Source organism: Moschus berezovskii, chromosome 26, assembly GCF_049115385.1.
Source record: "Moschus berezovskii isolate FMDL1 chromosome 26, NW_MosBer_1.0, whole genome shotgun sequence".
Lineage (NCBI taxonomy): Eukaryota > Metazoa > Chordata > Mammalia > Artiodactyla > Moschidae > Moschus > Moschus berezovskii.
The window spans coordinates 38167077-38186343 of record NC_142485.1 but is presented as its reverse complement, the minus strand read 5'-3'; the positions used below and the strand labels follow the sequence as shown (position 1 = coordinate 38186343).

General features: G+C 43.2%; 1 protein-coding gene across 1 annotated transcript in view; it reads right to left on the bottom strand.

Annotated features, from left to right (window-relative positions):
* The window catches only part of GPM6A (glycoprotein M6A), a 264438-nt gene extending 245406 nt beyond the window's left edge, over window positions 1-19032 (bottom strand). The window contains exon 1 of the mRNA XM_055416341.2: window positions 18823-19032. Coding sequence (XP_055272316.1) covers window positions 18823-18826 — 4 coding nt within the window. The 5' untranslated portion in view covers window positions 18827-19032. The remainder of the gene's footprint in view (window positions 1-18822) is intronic.
* Window positions 19033-19267: the final 235 nt, after the last annotated feature.

Genomic DNA, 19267 nt, shown 5'->3' with positions numbered 1-19267 from the left:
TTGTCGCATGAGGTGGCCAAAGTACACAACAGACTATTACTCAACCATTGAAAAGAATGAAATAATGCCATTGTAGCAACATGAATGGATCTAGAGGTTGTCGTATTAAGTGAAGTAAGTCAGAGAAGGAGAAACATTATGATATCCCTTACCTGTGGAATCTACAATGAAATGATACAAAGGAACTTATTTACAAAACAGAAAGAGACTCAAAGACTCATAATGCTCTTATGGTTGCCGGGGGTGGGGGGAAGACCAAGGGTAAAGGACAGTCAGGGAGTCTGGGAGAGACAGGTACACACTGCTGTATTTAAAATGGATTACCAACAGGGGCCTACTGTACAGCACACAGAACACAGCTCAATGTGATGCGGCAGCCTGGTTGGGAGGGGAGTCTGGGTAGAACGGACACATGTATTTGTACGGCTGAGTCCCTTCGCTGTTCACCTGAAACCATCACAACACTGTTCACTGGTTATACTCCAGTATAAACTAAAAAGTCTTTTTTTTTTTAATTTAAAAAAAGATTAGACAACATTGGGACTATTGAGCCATTAGGCATGCAGTGCCCACTCCAGGTCTTCATACTTAAAGCAATCCAACTTCAACAAAGTTTACCCCAGGAGGAAAAGTTTAACCTTAAAAGAAAAACCTGCAAGATCCAAGAAAGATTTCCCTTCTCATGCAGTCCCAAAATGAATTTCACAGAACCTTAGAATATGGCTTTGCTGCTTGTGCTGCTGTTGTTTTCAGGGCCTGTCTCGCTGAAGCCGTGATTGATGTGATCAAATAAAAAATACGCAGAAAGCTTACAAACTATCACAGGAAAGAAAATGAAAGTGAAAGTGTTAGTTGCTCAGTGGTGTCCAACTCTTTGCGACCCCATGGACTACAGCCTGCCAGGCTCCTCTGTCCATGGAATTCTCCAGGCAAGAATACTGGAGTTGACTGCCTTTGCCTTCTCCAGGGGATCTTCCTGACCCAGGGATTGAACCTGGGTCTCCTGATTTGCAGGCAGATTTACCTCTGAGCCACCAGGGAAGTAGATCACAGGAAAAAATAAGTCAATTAAAAGGGTCAAGTAAATAATTAAAATAATTTCCGACTCAATCATACATGCTAATGAGATCTTGGGGCAGGATGAATCAACAAAATTTTCAGTTAATCCCAAACCATAATTAACTGCAATTAAAAAAAAAAAAAAAACTGCTCATTCCTCAGAATGGTGGTTCTGAAAGAACACTGGGAAGGCCTGATTCAGCTCCTGTGTCCTCCCCCTTGGTGGAAGTGCTAATGAGCCACGGAATGGCTATGAGGAGGCCAGAGAGATGAAACAGCAAGTGTCTCCCAACTGCACCACACAAGCTCTTACTACTCCTGTTAATGCTGCGTGGCCTCTGCCTTCTGGCATGAAAACTGCCTGTTGAGTAGATCCTTCATTCTGTTTTGTACCTTTCGGATTCACCCTGCACAACTGTGACCGTGTCAAACCCCTGCTTAAAACCCTCAATGGCTCCATGTTGCTCTCAGAATAAAAGTGAAATGGACCAACATGACCCCAAGGTCTGTGCCACGTGGACCGCACGTCTTCCTCCAGACATCTCTCCTTCATGCTGTCTTTATACACCAATCTACTGCACTGAGTCCCCCGAAGTCCACAATCTCCCAGGCCCCCACCTTCCTACTTGTCTAGAATTCTCTGCCCCTCCATGACACATTAGCAGGGGGACAGGCTCTGAGAAGTGGCCACTGGTCCATGATGCTTGCATCTGAATAAGTCTGTCCAATGCAAAACTGAGATAAAATGCTCCCTTGGAGAGACCAGCTAAAGATCTTGTTCTCCAAGATCTCAATCAGTAGCGAAAGAAATAACATTTTCAGCTCCACCTCCCAGAGCATTTGTCTTCAATTCAAACTTGAGTGACTAATAAGGGTTATTTTTTACTGGATCCTGTCAAATACTGACGCCTGAGCTGCAATGATCTACTTGCGTTTCCCCCCCATTAGTTCACGAATATCTGTGATACCACTAACCACGTTTACTTCCACCGTCATTAAATTTTCAGCTCCTAGAAGGCTGCCAGGCACACAGTAGGTACACAGTGTCTTTCAATCAATATTTATTTAGTGAGTAAATGAATGAAAAATCAATATCACAAGCCAAACTCTTCAGCACTGCATTAACGCCTCTAGAGGTTCAGTTCTTATCAGTTTCTAGCCAACTCTTTAGAAACAGTTAAACTCTTAAACTGCACATGAAAACAATAATTTTCATTTAGTTAATTTATCATTTGATTTTAGGTTACTGTTTACTTTTATTCAATGGAAAAGATTTATTGGTCAAATATAAAGTAATATAATTAGAGTCATAGAGTCTTAATACTTTATTAGTTGTCTATCTGGAAAATCATGCAAAAATCATACTAAATTGATTTCTATATAAAAGATGCTGAGGTAATTTTAAATGATTCTGATTCATTCACTGAGGTATTAGAAATAGAAGATGTTTCTTTCCAAAACCATGGTAACAGTTGCTTTGAAGCCCTCACATGCACTAAGAATTAAAACAGGCTATTCACATTTGAAAATTCAATGATTTAGACTTTTCAATTCAGACTTGTCATCCAATTTTAATAAATCATCTTAAGATACTTTACACTGCTGCTTTTCACCAGTTTGGGGGATTTTTACTTAAGTTTCTAACTCACTGTCTATGGTTTATAATACGATGTCTCTCAAACTAGTTTCTTATGTCAAAAGCATTCTTTTGTTCACTGCAAGCAATTAAATAAACCAAATGTTATAGCAGGACATTGCAATTCAGAACCAGAGGTATGTACCACACAAACTCGGTAAGTAAAGGTTTACAACAAAGAGCACCAGCTACCTCAGAGACTTGACTGCGTACAGCTAGAGAGAAGGGAATGTGGTAGTAAGCACCACTGATGAATCCTGCCATGAGTTAGGGGCTAGGCTTTCACACGCAACCCACCGCCTCTTCGCATCACTGCGACCATACCAGTAATGCAGAGCTGCCGCGAGGAAAAGCTGTAGCTCAGAGAACACCAACATGCTACACACACTGCATCACAGCAAGCAGAAGTACCTAGACTTAAACAAAACAAACAAGCAGAAAAGAACTGAATAACATTAGAAAAAAACCAAATATAAACTCCTGCATTCCCTAATATGGTTGGATATGAGGACATTTACATAATGAACCACTGGCGATTACCTGGTTCCTTAAAAACCATTAAATATTCTGCAAACTAAAAGACTAATATGCTAATATAGTCATTGAAATCAGTTTTAAATACTTAAAATAATATTTCATTCTTTGGATAAATGATTGATAGACAAATCAAAGAAACAGATTTTTAGAACAGCTTGAATAATTAGTGACCAAAATTAATCACATCAGGAGATCAATCCTGGGTGTTCTTTGGAAGGACTGATGCTAAAGCTGAAACTCCAATACCTTGGCCACCTCATGCGAAGAGTTGACTCACTGGAAAAGACTCTGATGCTGGGAGGGATTGGGGCAGGAGGAGAAGGGGACAACAGAGAATGAGATGGCTGGATGGCACCACCAACTCGATGGACATGAGTTTGAGTGAACTCCGGGAGTTGGTGATGGACAGGGAGGCCTGGTGTGCTGTGATTCACCGGGTCGCAAAGAGTCGGACACGACTGAGCGACTGAACTGAACTGAACTGGAGACAGAAGAATTCATCAAAGTTAGACTTTACAATATGATATGACTATAAAATAGTCAGAACATGCTAATAATGGAAATTTCAACCATGAATTGAGAAAATTTTCATATCTTTAATATTCCTACATAATAAAAAATATTCACATAAAACCAAGTGTTTGTAGTATTTTATTTAGTATTCTCTCTTGAGAGTGTCAAATGTTATTAAATAAAATAAGCAACTTACTGCAATGCTTTGAATTTAAAATAAACAATAAAAGCCTTATTGCTCTTTAATAATATCTTGGAATGAGGGGTTTAAAATTTGCTTGATGAATGCATTCTATACAGATGGACTTCACATGTTCTGATTTTTAAGATCATCCCTAGACATCTTTCGAGCAATGTCTTAATCTTTACTCTAGCTTATTCCTAATACTATATCCTATCCATAAAAGTCATAGCTAATCAGTTTATCTCTAAGAAAACATATGACGACACTGTGCGTTGGTTTTGAAAAATAAGCACCAAGGGCTTCCCTGATAGGTCAGTTGGCAAATAATTCGACTGCAATGCAGGAGACTCTGGTTTGATTCCTGGGTTGGGAAGATCCGATGGGGAAGGGACAGGCTACCCACTCCAGTATTCTGGCCTGGAGAATTCCATGCACTACAGTACATGGGGTCGCAAAGAGTCAGACACGACTGAGCAACTTTGACTTTCACTTTCATCCACAGTTTCCTGTATGACAGACTTAAAAAAATTAAGACTAAAGACTTAGTAAGACAAACTTACTTTCACAGTTTCGTTTAAGTATGTGTGTGTACACACTCACATATGTTTATATGCATTGAGTATTATCTCTTAGTCTGACATTGTTAAATTATTTTAATATGCTGTTGTTGTTTAGTCAAGTCACTCAGTCCTGTCTGACTCTTTGCGACCCCATGGACTGTAGCCTGCCAGGTTCCTCTGTCCATAGATTTCCCAGTCAAGAATACTGGAGTGAGTTGCTATCTCCTTCTCCAGGGGATCTTACTGACCAGGGATCAAACCCATGTCTCCTGCATTGGCAGGCAGATTCTTTACCACTGAGCCACCAGGGAAGCCCTTTATTTTAATAGATTTTTAATAGATTGTGTCATTTATTCTTCTGAACTCCAGGTAGTCCAGGGCATTATTATTGTGTCTACAAACAACAAATAAAACACACTAACTGAAGCTCAGGGAGTTCAGATCACCTTTCCAAAGCACTGACTCCAGGAACTGAAATCAAAAAATGCAAAAAAGTGTCATGAATTTTCCACGAAAGTTTATTTGTTCAGATTCACTTAGAAATTAATAAATTGGAGAATACAAAATTATATTCAAGTTGATTTCAAAAGTAAAATAACATAACCTTTTTTCCTCACCATTAACCCACTTGGGAGAGGTTTAAACTGTATGTGCCTCTAAAAGAGTCCTTATGTCGGGAGAAATTACAATATTATATATGACTTGTAAAAAAAGAAAAAAAATTCTCTATCCATATTTTATATCATAGTAGAATTTAATACCAAAAATTAATTACTTGCCAAATCTACATTTCCCTAGAAAAATAAAATAATTATAGCACTTCTCAAGATAGCACAGTCAAGTGCAAAATGTCCTGAGTCTTTGTTGAAAATAAAACCTGAGTATTTGCTGTCCTTGTAGCAAGTTCAATGAACTTCTTATTATTGCTGGATATGTTTATCTTTGTAACCCAAGCAATGGTACCCAACAACTTGGCACTTAATCATTTTAAAATTAAAAGATTAAGTCCACTGAAAGCCTAATTATGAAAGCTGGAAGAAAAAAAATGGGGAAAAAAGGAGTGCAAATAATTTCAAGCTTAGTACACAAATAAACCTTGGAAAGGAATGCTTAATTAACTCTATGGTGTTGTTCTCCAAGAAAAGAATATATTCATTTTCCCTAGGAAATTAAACTTTTCTGTAGTTAGATATTCAAAGACTAAAGAAACTTAATTGAGATTCTTAAAAGATAGTAAGCAGGGCTTGTTGCTATGACTCCAACAACCAGCATGCAGTTTAATCAGCACCCATGGCAATCACTGGGAGGAAATGGCTATTTTAGTTCTTAGTTTTACTTCTAAAGATGCAGGGATCAAAACTGAAATTTGACCTAGAAGCTGTCATGGTTCTAAAGCTGCATGACAAAAGGTTTGGCAAGTGTTAATAAGAATAGGAAAACAACAACCAACAAAGCAGTCAGATTTCTCAAACTTTCAAGACAGCAAAGTGCAGCAGACCAGCCAAGAGCCTAAGAGCCAAAGATTATACCCAATGTGCCGTGACGGGCATGCTCACTGCTCTAAGCTGTTGTCTATGATCAAAGACGAGATGTTTTCTCAGACTGAACACCCAATAAATAAACAGTGAGCTACAGCCACTGGGACGGAAGGAGCAAACCAGTGACCAAGAAAACAGCAGGACCAGCCGGACCTGAGAGCAAACAGCCACTTGCAGCTCGATTCTGCCGTCTGCGCAGGAACTGAAGGATTGGGGTCAAGACTGCTGGTGCTACTGAGCAGCCAGAGGTAGAGACACACTGCCTGAACACACCTGCACCCAGAGCTTCGCCCACATGGAGCTCCACGTATGGAGAAAGCCGCAGTGGAAAATGAAAAGACATCCTTCAGTTCAGTTCAGTTCAGTCGCTCAGTTGTGTCCGACTCTTTGCAACCCGGTGAATCACAGCACGCCAGGCCTCCCTGTCCATCACCAACTCCCGGAGTTCACTCAAACTCACGTCCATCGAGTTGGTGATGCCATCCAGCCATCTCATTCTCTGTCGTCCCCTTCTCCTCCTGCCCCCAATCCCCCCCAGCATCAGAGTCTTTTCCAGTGAGTCAACTCTTCACATGAGGTGGCCAAAGTATTGGAGTTTCAGCTTTAGCATCAGTCCCTCCAATGAACACCCAGGACTGATCTCCTTTAGAATGGACTGGTTGAATCTCCTTATAGTCCAAGGGACTCTCAAGAGTCTTCTCCAACACCACAGTTCAAAAGCTACAGATACCCAATTAGTCTTTGGAAATTCACCTATCCAGAACTCTTTAATTATATAGCGTTTCATTTTAACTATGTTGCTTTGGGTCAGTCCCTTTCACAGAAGATGGGAGAGAACTGAATGAGTCTTTCAACCGCAAGGATATAGTCTCCTTCAAAGATTCAGAGGGAGGGGATATATGTACGTCTGTGGCTGACTCACTTTGCTGTACAGCAGAAACTAACACAACATTGTAAACCACCAACACATCAACAAGGGTTAATTAAAAATAAATAACCTTTTAAAATAATAAAAAAGATTCATCATTTTGAACTTTAAAAGCCAAAATAAAGCAAAAAAAAAAAAAAAAGGAAAAAACAGAGTGGCAAAAATAAAGAAAGGAAATAGAAGAAAGGCCCAGAATTAGGGCGACCTATAAGTCAGAATTTAAGAGAAAGGATCTTTCTTCTCTGCCCTTCATCTCATCATGCACAATAAGCATAAAGATATGAAAACAGGAGACAATATTGCATAATGCTAAATAACTAGGGATTTAAAAAACTATTAGATCCTCTCATTATCATTGCTTATATCACATTCTTTGGTATCAAAAGTTTCAGATTTTTAATTTTCAACTTAATTTGAATAACTGTCCACTAAGTTATAATCTGTAATTAAATACATTGAATTACTTCATTCATAATTAAGTGGATGTCCTAACATCTCTGAGGCAAATTTTTGTAAATGTCTGATTATATCACACAGTCAATGGGAAATTGGATCTTAAGAGCTTGTTTTAAGGTTCTATTTTTGGGGAGGGAAGCCTACTGCATACTCCTAGTAAAACACTCTTTCATCCGGAAAGTTTGCCATCTTGCACAGTTTCTAGGGAAGATCACCTGGGTATCAGGAACTAACAGAGCATTCCTCTGGACAGGTAGACCCACACAGCAATCCTGAATCCTTGGGTTGACCTAAGTCATACTAGATCATCCTCTTACTTATTGATGTGGGATATGTGGAGTTTAGTTCATTAGCAACTGCCTGAATTGAGAATATTTGCAGTTTGTTTATGTTCATTCTTGATGGCTTCTTCCTCTCTTTCATCAGAACACCACCTTCCTGTTGGTATTCTAAAGAAAGTTTCTCTTCTCACTATCTCTTCTGATTCCTTCCTTTCTGCTACATCTGTAACTAAATCTGATAATTTCCCTATCGCTCCCTGGCTGAAAGGCTACAGTTGCACACTCTTGAATTAGAACCATTTTCTCAGTCCTCATAGGAAGACTTCCTCCCATCTCTGCTGCAGTGATCCAGGTTCTTGGACAAAAGAACATTTGCAAAAGGATCCCTGGGGCTCTGGACCACGACTGAATGGAAGGGGAGTAATGATGCTTACATTGAAACTGAAGCTCCAATACTTTGGGCACCTGATGCGAAGAATCAACTCCCTGGAAAAGACACTGATGCTTGGGAAAGACTGAAGGCAAAAGGAGAAGCGGGCAGCAGAGGATGAGATGGTGAGATAACATCACTGACTCAATGGACATGAATTTGAGCAAACTCCTGGAGATAGTGGAGGACAGGGGAGCCTGGTGTGCTACAGTCCATGAGGTCACAAAGAGTCAGACACAACTTAGCGACTCAACGACAATGATGGGCTAGTGCAGAGGGAAATCAAATGGGGTAGCCAGGGCTCAGAGGAAAATGAGTGGGTTCAGCGGTCGGGTACCAGAGTGAGGGGCAGAGGGTAAGATGCTGTGGCCGGCAGACCCTGCTTCGCCCACTGCAGGGCACCAGTCTCAGGTGTTCCACATGATCGGAAGCCCGCGGGGGCACAATGCGAATCACACCCTCCGGAGTTGTGCATTGTTACTGATGCTGCAGCAAGAGTGGTTTTAATTTAGACACTCAGCAAATCCCACTTAACAACAAAATCCAGGGGTGAGTTATGAGAACCCGCATCAAGGGAGGATGGGGAGGGTGGAAATGACTAATCCCAAAAGGGTCGAAAACACTCGTGAGATCTGGGGGGACAGCACGGAAGAGCTGACGACGCGTTCTACAAAGGAACAGGAGTGGCAGGAAGTCAGTCAGCTGCAGCAGTCACTCAGACAGAGAAGCAGACAAATAGCCTGAACACCAAAGAGGCAGACTTCCATGAGGGTGGCACCCCATGGCCCAGTCCAGAGGTCATGGGGGGAGGTGGAAAAATTCATAGAGAGAGCCGGAGCGGGGACGCAGACTCAGATGGGTCCCGAGCACGCTCTGGCCACACCTCCACCCCTCCTTCGGACAGAATCACACACGCCCAGATTCCCTTCATGGTCCCGCGTTCAGAAAACCTCCCTGGATGCATGCAGCTTCCATGAGTCTCTCCCATTCTGGACTGACAGCTTTAGCAATCATTACATTAGTCTAGATCTCCATTACCTAATTTTCTCAAATTCTCAGATGGTTTTCTACGTGTGTGACTTTTCTATCTCCCAATTGATATACAGGTACTTTTGCAGCAGAAATGAGAATCTGGCCTTTATGCATCTTTTGCTGTCATGATGTGTAGAAGGGTGGGCATGCTTGGTCCAATCAATATTAAAACACACTTAAGAGGTTGCTTGTTTTGGAAGGAGTACTCTTTTTAGTTTTTTTACTTTCTTAAATTTTTTCAGCCTTGATGAGGTATAATTGACAAACTTGTATATATATATATAATATATGTATTTAACATGGTGATATAGATAAACATTGTGAATGATGACCATGATTAAGTTAATTAACACATCCATCACCTCATAAAGTTACCTCTTTTTCCATGGTGACAAGCTTAAGATCTACTCTCTAATAACTTCAAGTATATAATATAGAGCATTATTTTACTATAGAAGTGTTGGTGGCTTTAGGTACAACGATTCTGTGACAATGATGATTTTAATATGAGTTAATGAGGTTGTTGTTGTTATTCAGTCACCAAATCGTGTCCAACTCTTTGCAACTCCATGGACTGCAGCACTCCAGGCTTCCCTGTACCTCACCATCTCCCAGAGTTTGCCCAAGTTCATGTCCATTGATTCGGTGATGCCATCCAACCATCTCATCCTCTGTCACCTTCTTCTCTTCCTGCCCTCAATCTTTCCCAGCATCAGGGTCTTTTCCAAAGAGTCAGTTGTTCGTGTCAGGTGGCCAAGGTATTGGAGCTTCAGCTTCAGCATCAGTCTTTCTAATGAATATTCAGGGTAGATTTCCTTTAAGATGGACTGGTTTGATCTCCTTGCAGTCCAAGGGAAGGGACTCTCTAGCACCACAGTTCGAAAGCATCAACTCTGTCACTCAGCCTTCTTTGTGGTCCAACTCTCACATCCGTACATGACTTCGAGAAAGACCATAGCCTAGACTATACAGACCTTTGTCAGCAAAGTGATGTCTTTGCTTTTTAATATACTGTATAGGTTTGTCATAGCTTTCCTGCCAAAAAGGAATCTTCTGATTATCATCTGTATTTTTTAATTGTTTTACCTCCTTTGAGTTTAGTTATCACTTTACCTACCTCCCAGTTAAACAGGATGTATGTATCATGTTATATAAAAGGAACTTTATTAAGGGAATGCTGAGAGATGGTTGAAACTAAATAACAACACTAAGTAGTGATCTCTCCTTCATTTATACCGAAGGAACCAATTACTTAAAAGTTGTGCACATATATTAATAGTTGCTCTGGATTTTTCTTCTTTAGAGACTTCTCACCCTGAGTTTAATTTCTCATCTATAATTAACAAACAAAATTATATTCTTCTTTGTAAATTTTTCTTTAGGAAGGAAAGAATCTATCAAACAGTGACAATAATGGATCTTTGTCACACATATATACAGCATTTCATTATGAATTTTTGTTCTTTTTGCACCATTTCATAGAAAACCTGAAGCAGGACTGCAGAAAACCCCCTTGGTATCCAACATTGGTTATTTGTGCTTCAAATTTAGACTGGAGTAGACAGCTGACTTATCTCAATAACAGAAAATGTCTATTAAAATAAATATGTTACTGTGTATCATTCAGTTCAGTTCAGTTCAGTCACTCAGTCGTGTCCAACTCTCCGCGACCCCATGAATCACAGCACGCCAGGCCTCCCTGTCCATCACCAACTCCCGGAGTTCACTCAAACTCATGTCCACAGAGTCGGTGATGCCATCCAGCCATCTCATTCTCGGTAGTCCCCTTCTCCTCCCACCCCCAACCTTTCCCAGCATCAGAGTCTTTTCCAGTGAGTCAACTCGTCGCATGAGGTGGCCAAAGTATTGCAGTTTCAGCTTTAGCATCAGTCCTTCCAATGAACACCCAGGATTGATCTCCCTTAGAATGGACTGGTTGGATCTCCTTGCGGTATAAGGGACTCTCAAGAGTCTTCTCCAACACCACAGTTCAAAAGATTGGCCAAAAAGAGCGTTCACGTTTTTCCATAAGATGGTTAAGGATAAAATGCATGAGAGATGAGAGTGGGAAGTGACTCTGGAGAGGACCAACGGGGCAATAAGAACCATGCTCGCATGGGTTGCTTGGATCATCACATGGGGTGATTTGGGAGGAGACCAAGGAGGGGAGGTGACTGGCAGTGGGGAAACCACCAACACCCAGGCTGGAGTGGGTGAGGACACAGGACGAGACAGTGTGGGCATTCAGACGTGTGATGACATCCGCTCAACAAGGTCAGGCATACTGGAGTCATCAAGAAAAATAAAGAGAAGGAAGAGGGCAAAGGAAGGGAGGAGGGAACCAGTCAGCCTCAGGAAGGAGGAATTCCATGTTGCAGGCATTGAGACTGAAGCCTGCAAGGGGTGGCTGGGTGGACAGAGCTGACGGACTGAGCACACGGAGCCATATTTATGTACACATAAGTAACACTTGAAACCCTGAGACAGGAAGTCATCAGTGATTTTCTGGGGAAGAGTTACCGTAAACTGGAGAGCACCATCCCACCAACAGGCTAAGATGTGACTGGTAAGATGGACAGAGGAGCTCAACAGAGACTTAGGCTAAGTATCAGCAAGGCCCAGGTGAGGACAGGCAGCAGCACGGGGCTCAGCTAGCTTGATGGGGGACGGAGGCTTCTGGAAGAGCTAGTTCTCCAGGCATGTCCCAGGCTTCATCCTCAACTGGCTGAACCTCATGTGAGAACTGCAGGTCCACCTCTCAAGCCCAAACTTTCTGATCTCAAATCTTGGCAGTGGGACCCAGAAACCGGTACTTAGCATATTCTCCAAGTTATTCTATTCAGACAATAACCTTAGAGGCTCTAGAACAAGATGTCTTACAGAAACAGCCAGAGATATTGATTTTGCTATCATTATGTAGTTTGGGTTGTCTCAAATATTGTAGAGAAAGTAATGAGTGACTATTCTGACAGGCCATCTTAACAAACTAAAGAAGAATTTACTTCCATGCCATCTTACCTTCTGAACTCCTCAGGCACTCTCCAGTTCTATCGGTTATACAGGTCAGGTCTTCATCTCTTGTTGAGACGTAGTTCTGTCTGTCTGCCACATCACGAGTACTGAGCACAGAGTATGTAGCTTCAGATTATCCATCCTCATTCCCTCACCTCTTGTCAAACAGTCGAAAATAGAATGACCTCAAAGCAGTCAGGTTGCAACCATCAGAATCTAATTCTTTTTTAAGGCCTCTAAGTTTCTAGGTTGAAACTAATTCTGTCCTTGACTTTAAACCCATCTCATTTACCCTAATTTTTCTTTGTTTTTCAATCATCTAAGGAGAAAGACCTATATTTTTGTAACCATAAATGTCAGCTCTCTTTCCAATTAAAAATAGTAAAATGAGACTTACACTTAAAGTTTTAATAAACTGAAAGTTACATATTTAATTTAGAAACGTATCTTTCAAAAGAAGCGATAGTTAAGACTACATTTATTTTTAGTTGCACCATACCAACTGTGTATTTCATACAGTCAACACATTCTTGAAAAATAAAGCAATCTTCTGAACTGTTCACTACAAAACATTTAGTTTAGTGTGACAAGAAGATATAGAATAAATGATTTATACATTTCGATTTATGACAAACTCAAACTTAAGTAAAATAAACAGTAATTCACAATAGCCTCAGAAACTTCAAATTGAAATTAAAGAAATACCAGCTGACTATATTTGAAATTATTCTGAGCAGAGCTTACCCCAGCATTTCACTAACACACTTCCACCCAGGCATGGATTTGCACACTTGTTTTCCTGTGAAACGAGTGTGACTATCTGGACGTCTTTACAGTTCTCACGAAATTATCAATCCTGTATCACATGTGATTCAGAAATCTGCTGTGTGACACAGGGAACTCAAATCTGGTGCTCTGTGACTGTCTGGTGGGTGGGAAGGGGGAGGGAGATTCAAGAGGGAGGCGGCATATGTACACCTGTCACTGATTCATGATGATACATGGCAGAAATCAACATAATATTGTAAAACAATTATCCTTCAATTAAAAAAAATTTTTAATAAAATATCAAATTTTCAGAGGTAAACCTGATGATGTCTCTATTGTGAAACACATTTACCAGGCATCTCTTTTAGGAATGAGTTCAAGCAGCTGGCTGCCTCAGTTCCTTCTCTCCTTGAACAGGCATGCTCCTCCCTTGAATCTGACTATCCTCAATGGTTTCTGTGAGCGTTAGCATCCAGCAGAAGTGGTGCTATGGAACCTACGATGTTCTAGCTTATAAGAGGCCTTGCAGCTTCTGCCTAGGTTTTTTCCTAGAACATTTTTCTAGGGATGTACCCCCTGGGAACCCAGCCACTATGCTGCTGTGAAAAGTCCAAGCCACTTGCCAGCGGCCCCAACTGAACTCCCAACCAGTAGCCTGCATCCACCGCCAGCTACAGGTGGGAGCCACTTTAAGCGACCAGCCCAATCAAGTGTTCAGATGCCTGACCCTCAGCATATACTGAACTGCAAGGCAGGAGACCTCAAATAAGAACTGCTCGGCAGTAAAGTCCATACAACCCTAAGAGATAATAACAAAACTAGTTATAAGGAGATCAGTCCTGGGTGTTCATTGGAAGGACTGAAGCTAAAGCTGAAACTCCAATACTTTGGCCACCTCATGGGAAGAGTTGACTCACTGGAAAAGACTTTGATGCTGGGAGGGATTGGGGGCAGGAGGAGAAGGGGACGACAGAGAATGAGATGGCTGGATGGCATCACCAACTCGATGGACATGAGTTTGAGTGAACTCCGGGAGTTGGTGATGGACAGGGAGGCCTGGTGTGCTGTGATTCATGGGGTCGCAAAGAGTCGGACACGACTGAGCGACTGAACTGAACTGAAGGATACATGGTATGCAGCAAAGATAACCAAAATATTAGTTTATCTTTCTCTGCTCAGGATGAAACTTTTATAATTTCCTAGGGCGTATAACATACTAGCGGGCTTCCCAGGTGGTTCCGTTCAGTTCAGTTCAGTCACTCAGCTGTATCCGACTCTTTGTGACCCCATGGACTGCAGCACGCCAGGCCTCCCTGTCCATCACCAACTTCCAGAATTCACTCAAACCCATGTCCATTGAGTCAGTGGTGCTATCCAACCATCTCATCCTCTGTCGTCCCCCTCTCCTCCCACCTTCAATCTTTCCCAGCATCAGGGTCTTCTCCAGTGAGTCAGCTCTTCGCATCAGATGGCCAAAGCACTGGAGCCCCAGGTGACACTAGTGGTAAAGAACCCACCTGTCAGTGCAGGAGACACAAGAGACACAGGTTCAATCCCTGGGTTGGGAAGACCCCCTGGAGGAGGGCATGGCAACCCACTCCAGAATTCCTGCCTGGGAAATCCCATGGACAGAGGAGCCTACAGTCCTCTGGGCTCCTCTGGTGGGCTCTACAGTCCATAGGGTCGCAAAGAGTTGGACATGACTGAAGCGACTTAGCACAGCAAAGCATGTAATATACTAGAGGCCAATTGACCCTTAAAAAGTTTCAACTAGTAGTTTAGCATCTTTAAAATATTCTTGGTTTGTTTCATGGAAATAGCTCAAGCTTATCTTTTTACATGTTTTTATTAATTATTACTAATTATTATGAAATCAAGATCTGAGCTACACAAATGTATAGAATCATGCATGACCCTTCATCAAACAAAAGAGAAAACAGGATCCCTAACGTCTGCATAATCCACCTAAAGATTATCATTTGCTTCTCCAACTTCAAATCCTGCCTCTCTGTACCTTGTTCATAACTACCTCTAGGGGGTCATACTTTCCTGAAAAAAAAAATGAATTTGAGATGATACCATGTGTCATTATTCTTGGCTTAAATTTGCAAGTAATTTTCAGATCCTGAACCAAGATCCTTTTTACTGAAACTGAATGACATCAAAACATTTCTGTCTGATGTTCTCCTCTTGTCAAAATTTGTGGACTCCTAGATCTAACACTGAATGTTAAAGATGTCACACTTCACTGTTCTAATTTCAGGGCACTGATACATGTTATGTGGTTGATATTTCTCTTCCTGCAGATAGTGTTTATCCTCCTTCCCCTTCCCTCAACCAGCCCTCCACATACCTGTTCACCTCCAAACAGGTAATTTATTACATGGATTTATTGCTCACCAAAGGTTGGTGACCTTCTAACCTTTATTTTCCTTCTTATTCTTGTGCTTTGATTAATTTTTTCACTATATGTTTCCAATTTACTAACATATGTGTTAACATGTTTAGCCATCACCATTTAATTAACATCTCAAAAATGAAATTTATCTTCTGTCCAAAGCATCTGGAAAATAAACCATCTGTTTTATTCTTTAAAAACCCTATCAAGGGATCTACTATATCCCCAATACTCAAGGTTTCAAATCTCCAGAAAATGCTTCTTATTAAATCTCCTGTTTATCACTTAAGTTCCTAATTTTAGACTTTTCATTAGAAATATCATTCACACATCTCTCTTTCTCCATTTCCATTAGAGCTACTATTTCACCACAACTGAACTAGACATGGACAATAACACTTCAGGATTACCGTGACAACTGGTTCTGTCCTAATTTATCTTTTATCTTAAACAGCACTGCTCAATTTGTCTTCCTCAAACACTAATTTCACTACAATTCCTCTCTACTCAAGAATATTCCATGATTTCCTCTTTCCTGCTGTATACATTCTAAATTCCTCAGGTTGTTTTTGAAGGCTATCCAAAATCAAGTCTCATCCTGCCAATCCATTCTGTCAGTCATGTCTTATTGCTCCTGAAATTCTTCCAGCTCTGCTCAGGGATCCATTACTCTATGTGGAATACCTGTCTCCTTCCCAGATCCTTCACATCCCTTCAAACATCACCAGGTTCAGAGCCACTCCCTCCATGAAACTTTCCATAATATCTTCCGTATAATGTTCCACATCGCTTTTTAAATACAACAAAGAACACTGAGTGATGCGGTGAGAGGAGAAACTGAAAACATTCCCCCACCGGAGCCTGCAATTTCACAATGAGGGACTGTGCAGGTTCAAGTCAACCTTGCAGCTAAAAACTAAATATTCTTAGCAATGAGTTAGTCCCACACTTTTCAGTATGAAATATTTCATCATTTCTTTTGTGCAGAGCAAAACTTGGGGGCAGAGAGGAAGCCCGTTGCATACCTTGATAAGCTGAAGGCATCACTGAGAAAATAAAAGGAGGAAGCAAGGGATACCAAATCTCAACTTGCCTACTTAGCAAATAATGTGGTTTTTTTGAGAAACAGCCTTGTGCATTATAAATATGATAACTATCAATTATTCAGAATATTTTGATTAATTACTTTCATTCTTTCATGATGCTAGAGCATGGATTTCTTCTGAGTCAAGCAAGAATTGATGGCTATATTCACCCCCACAGCACCATCTTCCTTTCTTGAAATGATGCATTTCAGTTGTCATACACCAGGTAAAGATGGGCTTACCCTGCTGGCACAGTCAGGCATTCAGCCACACTGCTTTCCCCCTGATCCTAGTAATTTGGACTCCAATGCTAAATCCTCACCCCGCTGCTACCTCTCAATAAAAGAAGTGCTAAGTAATGAAGTTCTGTGCTTTTCACAAGTGAGTTAAAAGATGAGGAGAAAGATGACCTTAAGTGACCAAGTGTTTTCTCTCTCGTTTCTGGACAGATTTCCTTCCTTCCTTCTCTCGTGCTGCCCGCCCCTCCTTCCAGGGCTCTTGCTCTGTGTGGACTGCGCGTCTGGGTCTGTGTCCTGAGCTCTGGCCTCAGACCCTCACTCCCAGGCCACCTGTCCGTCCTTTCCTACCGCCCCGCGCGCTGGGTTCTCACCTGCTTCCTCAACCTGCTCTCTCCTACGAGCCATCTGACAGCTCCGTGAGCTTTTAGTGACCTCAATCACAATAAGAAAATGCAGTCCATTTACGGCAGAAAAAGGAACAGACGAATTTCAGCTGTCAGTTTACAGGTAGGATAGAGAAGTTCTAAGAGTCAGAGACCAAACTCAGTCTGATCAGAGGGGTTGGGGGCTAACCCCACCTCCTCTCCAGGACAACCGTCTCCTGTAACCTGAGATCCTGTCTAATTTGTTGAAGTAAAAGCCAAGACCTACCATCTTCATTATAGCTTGGAAATGCAAGCTGGGGAAATAATTAACTTCAAAATTATGTGCACCTTACCCTTGGATAGATAGTCCATTCAAGCTTAAGGTCACTCTTCCTGGAGACTTTATGCAGTATACAAAATAGCATCTTAAATGCTTTCAGTGAAGTGAATAGATTACTTCACTGAAAGTCAATTATGTTGGTTTTTCCATTTATGAGAGCTTTTCTCCTCTATGTGTTATTCTAACAGGAGTTTATATGACCATGTACCACAAACGAAAGAGCCTGAAACTCATTCTGCCATGCTTGGGACAAAAGTGTTTCATCTTTCCCTTTTAAATGGAACATTTTCCTTCTATTTCAGAAAACTTTTTAAAGACAGCTCATGCTGCAGATCATTTGCAAGACTAGTTTATTCACAGGCCCTTAAAAATGGGACTTTTAAAAACTTTTCCAGAGTCATGCAACAGACTATGAATGTCTTGACCACAATTAACATTCATAGGCAAAAATGTCCTCAGCTTTCTCTGTCCTCCTTTCTTCCAAGTTGGCCAGCGTCTATAAACTCCACCGATTAGCAGTCAGAGCACCCCCTACCCCTCGAGCCTGTGGGAACTTAGGAATTTCCACCGGAGCACGTCAATCCCCAAGGCCTCCTTCACTCTGGAAGAAATCCCTCACAACAAAGGACAAGGGAGAGGCCGGGGGAGGGGCGTAATGGACTTGGCCGAGAAGAAACGAGAACACTGGCACTGAAGGGTCAGTCCGGGCTGCCCGCCGATCCCTAATCAGTAACCACGAAAAGCGGCCGCGCCGGCGGCTCCTTGGACCGCGCCCGCGGGATGCGTGGTTCCAGCCCTCCGCCCCCCGCGCGCGGCTCCGAGCTCTTCTCCCCGGACGCCACCTCCTCGGGCACCGGCCCCCGCACTGGGTTCCCCCACTCCAGCCACTCACACCCAGGGGCCGCCCCTCAACTCCAAAGCGGAAGGGGGGCGGGGGACACTCGGTCTAGAAACTTGAGCGGAGCGGCGCGCGCGCACCCCAGCGCCCTGGGACCTGGACCCGGTCGCACCCCCGCCCACTGGCCCTTCTCACCCCGAGGCAGGTCAGCCTTCAGCCTCAACTTTCAGCCTTTTGCGCCACGATGGCATTCGGTGGAGGCTGGGAAGTGTCTCTCCTCGCCCTGCCCCTGCGCCTGCCCGCACGCAAACCGGTGCGAGTGGAAGTTGCGCGAAGTCCCCACTCCCCGCGCCCCGTCTCAGCTCGCTCCTGGGGCGCATGTGGGGACAGCCCCCCAGCCTGGAACTCTGCGCCCCCCGTGATGCCCACGCGCGGCGACCCCCTCTGGACCGCGGTCCTCCCCCGGCGCCCACCTCCGAGGGCCACCCCGTTCCCGCTGCCTGGCTCCCGGAGAAAAGTCCACAGACTGCTGGGGGGGAGGTGTGCAATCCCAGGCCGGCCGGCCGACACCCGCTTTCTTCCCGAGGCCGAGCCCCGGGGCGCCCCGCGGGCTGCACACTCACCCATGGCGCCGCGTCCCGCTGCCCGGCGGCCCCTCCAAGCGCTGGCGGCCGACGCAGCGCGGGCCCGAGAGCTCCGCGCGCCTCTCCTGCTCCGCGCGCCGCGCGAGTGACAGCCTCGCCCCTCCCAGCCGAGCCGGCTCCCGGGGCTCCCGGCACCCGGCGGCCGCGCAGACCCCTCCCTCTTCCCACCTGCTCAGCGGACAACTGGCTGTGGCCTCGCGGTTCCTGCCGCTCCCCTCCCCGGCCCTCTTTCCCGCCCTGATCACGTCCACTTTGCCGGCCACTTGCAAACACCTCCCCCTGGAATACGTTGAATACACATTACACACTGGCCCTGTCTCAGGGCACACGGAGGACCTGGTAGCCAAGATCATAACCCCTAACCTGGAAACCCTAACCAGGAAAGCTGATTTCAGAGGAGTTTGATAGGATGATTTCCCCAAAA